We start from the raw sequence: 11218 nt of genomic DNA on the forward strand, positions 1-11218 counted from the left end.
GCCCAGCCAGTTCCGGCCGCGGGGCACCGGACCGGCGGCTCTCGGGGGGGGCGGGCGGAAGCCCCCCAGGGACGCGCCGGCGGTTCTCAAGGGCGGGGCGCGCGCCGTTCGGGGGCAGGTCGGCCGCCAGCCAGCCGCCGCCCGGCCGCGTCCGCGTCTGCGCCGGCGCCGGCGCCTGCGCGGAGCCGCGGAGTCCTTCGCCCCCCGCCCCCCCCCCCCCCGCCGCCGCCGCCGCCCGCCAACCCCGGGCAGGGAGCTGGGAGGCGGGGCGGCGCGGGCTGGGGCGGGGCGGCGGGGCGGCGGGGCTGGGCGGCTGGCCGCGCCCGCCGCGAGGACCCCCGGAGCCGGTGGCCGCGCGCTGGGGCCCCTTTTCCTTCCGGCGGGGGGTCCGGGGCCGCGGGGCGGGGCCTCATGGAGGCCGTTGGCCTGGACAGTTGCGGAGTGGGGTGCACGGCGCGGGGTGCCGAGGGGCGGCCGGCACCCGAGGCGAGGGTGCACTTCCGAGTGACGAGGTTCATCATGGAGGCAGGTAACCGCGCTGGGGAGAGGCCCGGCCTTGCGGGAACCCCCTTCCCGGAGCAGGGGACGCGCAGGACGGGCGGCGGGCGCGGCTGGACAGGGTGGGGGCGGGGAGAGGCCCGGCTCAGGGGTGCAGGCGCCTGCTGCCCGCCGCGCCCTGTGTGCCAGGCTTTGAGCTGCGAGGAGGACACACACGGTCACTGCCACCTCGCGGACGGGCGCGCGGGCCCAAGGAGAGGACGTGGACAGGGGCTGGCGCGAGCGACCAGGTGGTCGAATCCCAGCGCCCGCGGCTTGCTGTCCCCCCCCCCCCCCCGCCCTCGCGCCTGCAGGCACATCTGTCTCCCTGCGCCCTTGGTCTCGTGGAGCCTTTCGGGGGCCGCCGTTGGTGAGGCTCGTGACGGGCCCTGTCGGCGAGGTCCCGTCCCAGCGAGGACCCAGGTGGAGTGCCGCTCCGGTTCTGAAAACCCTTTCCAGGCTGTGTTCACGGAGGTGTTGGGTGCCCCTGCTTCCAAGGCGAGACAATGAAGCGAATCGGATCCCGTGGAAACACTGTATCTCTCTCTGGCAATAGTATCTGCTGGGGGCGGCCGGTTACTTTTGATCTTTGTTACTTTGTGCACAGTCTGTGCCAGCGGGCTTCGGGCGAGTCGGCTTTCAAGTCCAAGTCAGCCGTCCGGGGGAAATGATGCAGGACCATTAAGCCCAGGGATGTGTACATTTAATTTCCAGGAAGTTGCACGAGGTCCGAAGAAGGATGGCGTGGCCTCCCACAGGCTGCCATGCATCCGCTTGGAGGGTCCGTGTAAACCAGGGCAGCCTGCTGCCCTTTGAGGACTTGCTACATGAAACAGGGCTTGGAGGGTCATGTGCAGCTATGACTCCGTATCTGACGTCTCGGGACTGAAGAGTCTCGTGTAGGAACTGCCTATGTAACTGAAGTTTAAACCTTGACGTGCTAAAAGCTCCTTCAGGTACCGCTCTCCAAGGACTTCTTTATAAAATGTGTTGCGTATGCCCCTGCTCTCCGTGTGGGGCCAAACACGTGTCCTCCAAAGGTGGCCTCATCCTAATCCCCCGAACCTGTGACCCTGTGACTCTCTGACCCCATGACTGCATGCTCCCATGCAGCAAAGGAGATTTTGCAGCTGGGATTAGCATCTTGATATGGGGAAACTACCCTAGTTTATTCACTGGGCCCAGGATAATCTCACCTATCACATCCTTAGAGGTAGGAGTGACTGGCAGAGTGGAAGGCCGTGGAGTGAGGGAAGCAGAGTTAGAAGATGCTCCCCCTGACTTTGACAAGGGGGGCAGGGGCCACAAGCAAAGACTGCAGGATGCCTGGAAGCTAGGAAGGGCAAGGAAGCATTCTCCCCTGGAGGCTCCAGAAGGAACCCACCCTGTCCACACCTTGAATTTAGCCCCGTAAGACCCATTTCAGACTTCTGACCATAAGGACTGTAAGAGAAACAGTACGTGTCATTTGTGGTAATTCACTGCAGTAGCCCCAGGGAACTAAGGCATGGTGGGGAGAGGATATTGACTGTAATCTTTTTTTTCTTTTTTTTTTTTTAAGATTTTATTTATTTATTTGACAGAGATCACAAGTAGGAAGAGAGGCAGGCAGAGAGAGAGGGGGAAGCAGGCTCCCTGCTGAGTAGGGAGCCGATGCTCCATCCCAGGATTCTGGGATCATGACCTAAGCTGACAGCAGAGGCTTTAACCCACTGGGCCACCCAGGCGCCCCTATTGACTGTAATCTTAATGACTGTTGGTTGTCCCCCACCTTCTTTCAGTCTGTTGGATGTCATTTAACCTTCTCTTGTTAACCCTGGTTACTGTGAATTTATATGGGTTCTGTTGCCTAGTGCAGGGATTTCCCTAGGAGCCGTCCAGAGCTGAGATGGGGTGGGCTGGGCCGTGGGCTTTATCCCCTAAATCAAACCACCATGTGTTCTGGTTTTTGAGTTGTTCCCTTTTCTGTGTGTCGCTCTTCTTGCCTGGTATCTGCTGGGGGCCGTAGGTTTTGCTTTTTTCCTGCTCTGCCTGCAGTTGCCTTTGGCAGTCACCCTGCTTGTTTTCCTTGCCCTTTCCAACCTGCAGGCAAGGAAACCGGGGCTGAGTATAATCTTCAGTTGTAACCCTGGGGTCTGTTCGATGCTCAGAGGCCTTTCCCCTGCTGTCATCTTGGCAGGATTTTTGTTCCGTGAGCTGTGGGAGTGAGGGTGACTTCTGGTTAAATGGTTTCTGAGGCAGAAACAGACACACAACAGTGTGTGGTTCTTTCCAGAATGTTGTGCAGAGGCTGACATGCCAGGTGTGACTGGGAGGGCTTGACAGAACTGTGGGGTCTGCAGTGCTGCTGGAGGGGACCTGCATTGGAGCACGAACCCTAGCGGCTTGTCAGCCCCATAGAATCAGAGAGGCCTCGCTTGAAACCTCTCAGATAGAGGACCCAGTGCAAGACCCAGCAGCCGCGGCCAGCCGGGCTCCGGGCTCCTGGTCCTGAGTCTGGTCCTGGTCTGAGCAGGACTATACGCCCTCAGGGCCCCACCCCGCAGCTGCAGCCCTGCTCCGGCAGAGGATGAGCCCGGCCTGAGCTCCTCTCCCACCTGCTTTCTCTTGGTAGGAGTCAAGCTAGGGATGCAGTCCATTCCCATCGCCACTGCTTGTACCATTTACCATAAGTTCTTCTGCGAGATCAACCTGGACACCTATGACCCCTACTTGGTCGCCATGTCTTCCCTTTATTTGGCCGGCAAAGTGGAGGAACAGCACCTGCGCACTCGGGACATCATCAATGTGTCCAACAGGTAACAGCTTCCGGGCCAGGCCCTGTGGGAGGACTCACTGGTGTTCACCCAAGTGGGAGGGCAGAGAAGGGTCCCGCTGAGCCCCGACCTCCAGTGACAGCGGTCAAGCTCAGAAGGGAGCACCAGGGTGGTCCTGAGCCAGGTGAGAAGCGCTGGCAGCAAAGGCAGGTGGCGTTCCTGTGTCACAAATGGGGTGAGTGGACGAGAAGCTGGGGCTGGGTTAAGGGATGTCTCAAAGGCCCGAAAGAGTGTAAGGGAGCTGGGGTCCTGGGGAGGGGAGCATGGCTAGAACATAGGGAGATTGGAGAGATGTGTCAAGATTCTTCTAGAGTTTTGGGCAGGATGGATAGAACCAGTTGTGTTCTGTGGGACCCGTAGGACCTTCCCAGGCAGGGGAGGGTGTGGACCCAGTTGGGCAATTATTTTATTACGATGGTGTGGGAAACCAAGTCAGAATCGCTAACAAGCATCTCTTGCCTGGTGTGGGAATGGTGCTCTGTGGGCAGCCCCCGTGGGTCCAAGCAGCTGTGTTCCTACTGGGGAAGGATATGGGGGTCCGACCAGGCTGCACTGAGACCCAGGGGGCCCAGCAGTTTGTGAAAAGTTACTGACTAGCAGTATGGCGTAACCTTTCTAGAAACTAATCATTAGGAAAGTAAACTGTTCTGTGCTGCTTCTCTTTTAATCAACAGGTAACAGAAAGAGCCCTCTCTGCCCCCTAAGCATGACAGGTTCATAGTGTACCATGAAAGCCTAAGAGAGAAACTGGAGAGGGAACCAAGGGAGGGCCGGAGGAGCCCACCTGTAATCGCCAGGTCCCCGGCGGGGGGGACTGGTAGAGGGGAAATTGTCCGGACCGCTAATCAGACATGAACACCTGGGTGGGGTTCTGTGGGGAAGTTGCAGAAGGATCGAGAAACTAGGAAAGCTGAGTCATTGGCAGAGAATTTTGATCACTTGAGTGTGAATCCTGTTCTCTTACATCTCGGTGATCATGCGTAGGTGGGATACATATGGCGTAAATAAGGACAGAAGGATCTGGAACAAAGGAAAGACAGTCTGGGAACATAAAGCTGAACTACATTTCTTCTTCTGTGTATAGCGACCCCATGACACATTTTAGGACCTTCCTTGGGCCCAGAGTAGGAGTCCTGGGCGCAGCCATCCCGGGCGGTAAACCCCGCGTCTGATCCCAGCTGACGGGGAAGCGTGATCAGTTCAGGGTGTTAGAGCCTCCGGTTCTCCTGGAGCAGTCACAAAGAGCTCGTCTTTACGCTGGGCATGTTGCTGAGTGATACGGGACAGCCCGTGAGGGCTGAAACTAGAAGCCGGCTTCTTTGCTCTGCTGGTTGCTGTTTTTGTCCTCTGTCCTAGGCCCGTAGATGCAGAGTGACTTCTAAACCCGTCTGTAGAACCAGCCCCATCCACGGCAGAGCCCTGGGGTTTGGGTCTGGACACTAGGGGATTTGGGGGCCTCCCTGGGGGCACCTCCCCAGCCGCCGCGAACGCCACTGTCTCTCCATGCAGGTATTTCCACCCGGGCGGCGAGCCGCTGGAGCTGGACTCCCGCTTCTGGGCTCTTCGGGACAGCATAGTGCAGTGCGAGCTCCTCATGCTGAGGGTCCTGCGTTTCCAAGTCTCCTTCCAGCACCCGCACAAGGTACCTGCCGGGGGGGGGGGGGAGTGGCAACCGTTTATGAGACTTTTCGTTCCTTATCCCAAGACTGCCCCCACCGAACGCTCCCGAACATGTGGGCCACGAGAGGAAGAGCAGAGTCGCAGCCAGACACTGGGGCTCCTGCCTGAGTGCTGTGACTGGTTTGTGCGGCCCCTCCTGTCCCCACTCCCCGGGTTTCCTCCGGCAGCTCTCATTTCGGCTTCTGCCTTTTGGCCCACTTGGCTGAGGCCACGAGCTGGGACCCGTGTTACTCTGCAGCCCTTGCTGGTCCCGTGACCCCACGCAGATCGTGTGCTCAGCGGAGCCACGGGGAAGCAGGGCTGCTTTCGTGATGCCCCAGGGTTCGTGTCCCCAAGAGCTGCTCCTCTTGCCTCAGAGCTCACATGCCGCCCAGCTGTGCTTCGAGACCCACGAGAAGAGCTGAGTCAGAGAGTTACAGAGTTAGGCGGGCGCACTTTTAACCGCTAGGAGCGCGGAAGCCCCAGTAGAACGGGTTCTGACAGCAGCAGAAGGGATATGTGAGACCCTCGGAGCACTTGGATGTGACACTTTGGGGGCTCCAGGCCCCCATGTGGGCAGCTTGGGAGGGTGGCCTGCAGGGCAGGATGTAGGGGTTGGGACAAGGGGGTTGGGACATGGGTTGGGGACAGGATTTCATTTTGTTTTGAATTGAGACTTGCACTGCGGTGATTGTAGGTGTGCAGGCAGTCGGAGGGAATAGCGCAGAGATCCTGCCCAAAATGGACACTCTGTGCAGCCTTCCCGGGTGGAAACATTCCGCAGAACTCCAATGTGCCGGCAGGGGTGTCAGCACTGGGGCAGCCCCATTGCCCTGCTGGGGACTCTCGGGGTGGCTGGGTGGTCGCTTGCACAATTTCATTCCATGTGCCCCTGCATATATCCGCGGCCACAGCTGAACTACAGAGCAACTCCCATCACCACAGCTCCTTACAGTCTCACCCCGGCCTTCTAGATGGCCTTTCTAATCCCGGAAACCCCGGTAGAGATTTAAAATAGTCGTGTTTCCGGCCAGTCGGTTGGTCGGTCGCCTGATGCAGGGGAAGGCAGGAGCCGGCTGGGCTCCGGGTCTGGGGAGGAATAGCACCTGCCAGGGGGGCTGTCGGGTGGGGGAGTGGGGTTCAGTGTTGCCCGAGCCTAGCGCCCTTCCGCGCACGTCAGGTCGGGACGGGGTCTCCGGGAGCCGATGAGCCCCCCCTTCCTGGCAGGCTGGGGTCGCATGCGTGTGTGTTCAGGCCTGTGCAGTGGGCTCGTCCGCGTGTTTGTAGGTCGGGTGGTTCAGCAAAGCGGCTCTCTTCCCAGAGCGGGGACAGATAGCTGAGCTGAAAAGCTATTCTGAGTCTGCAGCCCAGCACTCCCGGAAAGCATGGTCACCAGTCTTAGTCCGGAAAGCAGGCGTCCTGTCCCCCGGCAGCCCCTGGCCTGAGGCTGGGCACACGGGCGCCGCATTCTCTTTGGAATGTTGAGTTGGGCAAGGGGATACGCAGAATGGTTTCTGACGGCGGCTAGAGCAGGGCCAGGTGACGGAGAGGGACTGTGGTAGGGGTGGCCATTGCGAGAGGCTCGCGCAAGTTCCAGGAGCTGGGCCAGGAGTTGAGCGTGGGTGGGCACCCGGGCCCGGGGCCGGAGGGAGAGACTATTTCGGGCAGAGGGAGCCATGAATGCCAAGGCCGGAGGGGTTAGCGAGCTTGGCCTGTTTAAACGTGGTGGGAAGGCAGGGTGGCGCAGGGCTTGGAGGCCAGTGGAAGGCACTGGGACTTTTTTTCTAAGGGACCCAGGGAGCTGTTGGAGGGCTTGAACAGAGAGACGACTCGATCTGGTTTGTGTTTTATTCCTATCGAAACAGCTTAGGGGCAGAGCGGCTGGTGGGCGGTGGGGTGGGGGCACAGTGCCTCCCAGCAAGGAGTCAGGTGTCCTGGGGGCTGGAGCCCCAAAGGCCCATTGGCTGACTGGTGTGTCTTTGCAGTACCTGCTCCACTACCTGATTTCCCTCAAGAACTGGCTGAACCGTTACAGCTGGCAGCGGACCCCCATTTCCGTGACTGCCTGGGCCCTGCTGCGGGACAGCTACCACGGGGGGCTGTGCCTCCGGTTCCGGGCTCAGCACATAGCCGTGGCAGTGCTCCACCTGGCCCTGCAGGCCTATGGGGTGGAGGTGCCCGCCGAGGCCGAGGCCGAGAAGCCGTGGTGGCAGGTGAGGTGACCGCTCAGTCTGCTGGTGTGTCCCCCTTTCCTTCGCCCGAGGACTCGTCCATGTTTCTTTGTAGGCACTGTCCAGGAAGGAAGATACGGGCTGCTTAGCAATACTGAAGCTTGAACACTCCCTGTCATGATTGTCTAAGGCAGGGGCTCTCCCCCTTGGCACCATGGACGTCTGGGGCTGGATCGTTTTCCATGGCGACACCATTCTGTGCAGCCCGGTAGACGCCCCAGTCGTGACCATCAGAGATGTCTCCAGACCTTACCGAGTGTCCCAGGGTGGGGATCAGCCCCTGCTGTTCAGCCAAGCACTTCTGTTGAATTGAGCGGGAGCTTGTCCCAGATCTGAGGTTTCATAAACTTGGATTCACACCAGAAGACGTACAGGGGATCCTCTGAAAAGATGGGTTCGACATGGACAGACAGACAGACAGACGGTAGATGGGTCGGGAGCCGGCAGAAGGCTGGAGGGGCGGACAGACAGATGGGTGACAGAAGACAGACCGGCGGGTGGGTGGCTAGATGGCGGATGGCGAGGCTGAAGGTCACGAGCTGGGCCGGCTTCCCCCGGACCTGCTGAGCCCCCAGCACGGTTGGTAGAGCACGAGTCTGGGGGAAGGGCTGCCCTCGAGCTTCCCTGAGGAGGCCCCAGTGTCTCACAGCGGAATTTTGAGACCATTTTTGGTTTTCCCTTCCCCCTGCTAGACCTGAGTCTAGTTTGCTCATCCTTTCGTGTAACAACACCTCGTAGTCTGGCCTGGCCCTGGAGGAGGGTCTCTGCGAGCGCGGCCCGCGGTCCCTGAGGGTTTCTCCTCCTTGGGCGCCCTCCCTCCGCGGCCAGCCACCAGTGGCCAGAAGTCTTCTAAAAGGTTTCCTCTGTTTCCCGAAGAGAGGGGGGCCCTCCTAGGTATGCTCCTGGCACCCCCGCCCTTCCTGCAGCTCGTGGCTCCCATGGTGGAGCTCCTTTCCCGGTGTCCTCCCGCCGCGGGCCCTCTGTGGAGACCCGGCTCCTCCCGCAGTTCGTTCTCTTAGCCTTCGCTGTCTGTCCAAGCCCTGCAGCTACCCAAGGTAGCAAGCGCCAGGAGGTCAGGCATCTTGTCTGCTTTATCAGCCGCCCGAGGCCCTGTGTCTAGACCCGGCACATAGTGGGTGCTCGTGTGTCTTTGAGCAGACACGTCTGTGGCCCTGGTCTCAGGTGAGACTCACGTGCTCTGACAGCATGGGGTTGAAAGGGGTCTGCGTAGACGGAAAGTAGTGCTCCGTGCTGGGGTTTCTCGGGGACTTCCAGATCGTGTGACCATAGTGTCCCGGCCCTGCTCTCCGGGGGCGTGTTGGGGGCATGGCAGCCCCTGCCAGCTTGGCTGCTTGGATCTGCGATCTCATCCCTCTTTCCCATCGTCCGGCTCTCCTCTGTGTGTCTGCCTTTCTGCTCTCCTTTCCTTTCCCCTGCTCCTGAGCGACCCTGGTCACCCCCTCACCGCCTCTGCCTCCCACTCCCTGCCCTCAGCAGGTGAGGTGCTGGGAGGCAGCCACCGTAGGCAGCCATCACAGGCAGCCACCGCAGGCCTGCTTTCTGGGCGGCACCGGCTTACAAGTGATTGTTAAGACTGGGAAGGCCATATGCACCAGGAGCATCCAGAATCGGGGGGCCTTTTGGGCTTGTGATGTGCAAGGACCAGTTGCCTTATGAGAAATGGCTCTGGATGACGCCTCCCTCACCCCCCCCCCCCGCCCCCGCCACAGCGTCTGCCCGCCCGCCTGGCCCTGGGTGCTGATGTCTGAGTTGGGAGATACTTTTCCTCCGTGCTCGCCACTCCCTGCAGCAACCACCTCTCTGTTGTCCCTTGTCTCCCGGGGGCTGCGGCTTTGCCTTACTGGTCAGGAGCCGTGGGAGGAGAAGCCTGCGGGTACTCGAGGGTGAGAGGGGCAGGCCTTTGTGCCAAGCTGTGTGGGGCCTCCGGGTGGACGAGGCACTGACTCTGGAGCAGGGGTCAGAATGTCTGTCCTTCTGGAGGCTGAGCACTGTTCCATGGTACGGATGGGCCATGCTGTGACTGCATTCCTCCAGGGTGGACTCTCGGATTGCTTCCACCTTTTGGCCTGGGACTACTTTTTAAGTCTTTTCTTGGCTTGAGGTCCCCAGGAACACATAAGGAGTGAACCTTGGCAAGCAAGCCCAAGCCCGTATTTTGGGAAGCATTGAGTTTCCACTTAGAGTCTGGGGCAGGAGGGCCGATCTTCATGGCCAGGGTTTGGGATTTTCGGGCCACAGTTCCCTACCTGTGGCAGTAGCTTATGGAGGGCCCCGGATTTCTTTGGTGGCTGTGGGAGGGTGGGCTCACGTCTAGTTTTTGCCCTGGCTTGACCCAAGGTCTTGACCCTACTGGTACCTTGGTTCCCCAGGCAGCAACCCCTGGGCCCAAGAGGCCACAGCATCTAACCAAGATCTCCTTGTTTTGCTTTTTATTTCCCGTGTCATCAGGGGTCCCCGAGAGCACCCGCAGGCTCGATGCTTCACTAGGAGGGCTCGCAGAACTCAGAAGAGCCGTTCAGCGGCTCCTGGTCACGGCCATTGTGGTCAGTGACAGTGGAAGCGCCCAGTTGGAGTCGGCAAGGATGCAAGGAGCGTAGGGCGAGGGCCGGGACAGACCAGGCGGGAGCTGCCGGGCCCCTGGCCGGCGGGGGCATGGGCCGGGCCCTTTTTCCTGCGGCCTGGGGTGACAACCTGCCCCGGGCCCCGCCACCAGGGAAGCCTTCCTGAGCGGTGCTGTCAGGGGACTTGAGTGTGGGGTCGGTCCCATGGGCCTGGAGCTCCTGTTTGGCTGACCTCGGATGCTCATCTCTGCCCTCCTGCCCCCTCCCCGGAGGTGAAGCTAAGAGGTGTGGCCCAGCTCCGCCCCAGGGGGACTGAGACCCTCTCATGGGGCAGGACATCCCAGGGGCCAGAGGTCCTTTCCCTGGGGCTGGGCAGGGACCAGAACTTCCTTGGGAACATGTAGTGTTCTCCCTGAGCTGCCCACCCCTCTTGGTTTGGGCCCGTAGGGGTTCACCTGATGATTCTATAAGCTCCGCAACGCAGTCAGGAGCCTGGCTGGTCTAGGCTGTGGAACAGGTGCAAGTGTGCTCCAGGGCCGGCCCGGCGTGGAGTGCAGTTCAGTGGTTTAGCCTGTTTACTTCTGGAAATGAACCCCTGGCCCAGCTCTGTCACCAGCCCCCTGTCCTGTCTGGGCAGATGATCCCTGAGGCCTTTTCCATCTGGAGTGGTCTCTGCTTTGTGGTCAGCAAGGCTGGCAGCGGACGGGCTTCATGGAGAGCTGCCGTCATCTCTGATCGCCAAGCCTCTGTGCCATCCCCTGTGCAGTGCGGTTTGGCGATTAGTGGCGGGTACCTACCTTGTTTCTCACAGAGGGAGTCTAATCGGAACCTGTTTTCCTTCTCCTTTCTAGGTGTTTAGTGACGACCTTACCAAGCCAATCATTGATAACATTGTGTCTGATCTCATTCAGATTTATACCATGGACACAGAGATCCCCTAAGGCCCTGGTCCAGGCCTGCCCAAAGAAGCCCGGGATGCTCGGCTGCCTGGGGACGGCATCACCACGTCGCTGTGACGGCTGGTCCCCAGAAGACCAGCTGGGGGGACTGGTTTTGTGCTGCTGGAGACGGGCTGGTGAAGGCGATGACCTGCTGCCACTCTGATTCTCATGCTGACTGTCCCCGGCAGCTGTGGTCCAGACGGTGATGGGCACTGTGCCTCCTGCGGGCAGGCCGGGGTGCACCAGGGGAAGGGCCCCCCAGGCATCCGTGTCTGCTTCTGTCCTTTGAGAGGACGGTGACTGCAGTTGAGGTGTGACGTCATTGGAAGCAAAATCAAAGAACAGACGAGACTGTACCCTTGGGGATTTTTTAAAGCCAGATTTATAGGAAGTATGAATGTGCAACACAGATGGAATTTTATTTTGTATAATAAAAGATGATACAAATCGTC

At 59.9% G+C, this 11218-nt stretch overlaps 1 protein-coding gene across 3 annotated transcripts; it reads left to right on the forward strand.

Annotated features, from left to right (window-relative positions):
• The first annotated feature begins 272 nt into the window (after positions 1–272).
• Positions 273–11218, forward strand: CCNQ (cyclin Q). Of its 3 annotated transcripts, XM_045068006.1 has the most exons (6): positions 409–529; positions 1252–1493; positions 3152–3335; positions 4863–4995; positions 6998–7225; positions 10677–11218. In XM_045068006.1, exons 3-6 carry the CDS (start codon positions 3166–3168, stop codon positions 10764–10766), a joined length of 621 nt encoding a protein of 206 aa, XP_044923941.1. In that variant the 5' UTR covers positions 409–529; positions 1252–1493; positions 3152–3165; the 3' UTR covers positions 10767–11218. The 3 variants fall into 3 exon arrangements, with proteins under 3 accessions (XP_044923939.1, XP_044923940.1, XP_044923941.1); XM_045068004.1 differs by lacking the exon at positions 1252–1493 and having other exon boundaries at positions 273–529; XM_045068005.1 differs by lacking the exon at positions 1252–1493 and having other exon boundaries at positions 273–529; positions 10737–11218.

The sequence above is a fragment of the Mustela putorius genome, unplaced genomic scaffold (assembly GCF_011764305.1).
Source record: "Mustela putorius furo isolate JIRA1106 unplaced genomic scaffold, ASM1176430v1.1 tig00003899_pilon_pilon_pilon, whole genome shotgun sequence".
Classification (NCBI taxonomy): Eukaryota; Metazoa; Chordata; class Mammalia; order Carnivora; family Mustelidae; genus Mustela; species Mustela putorius.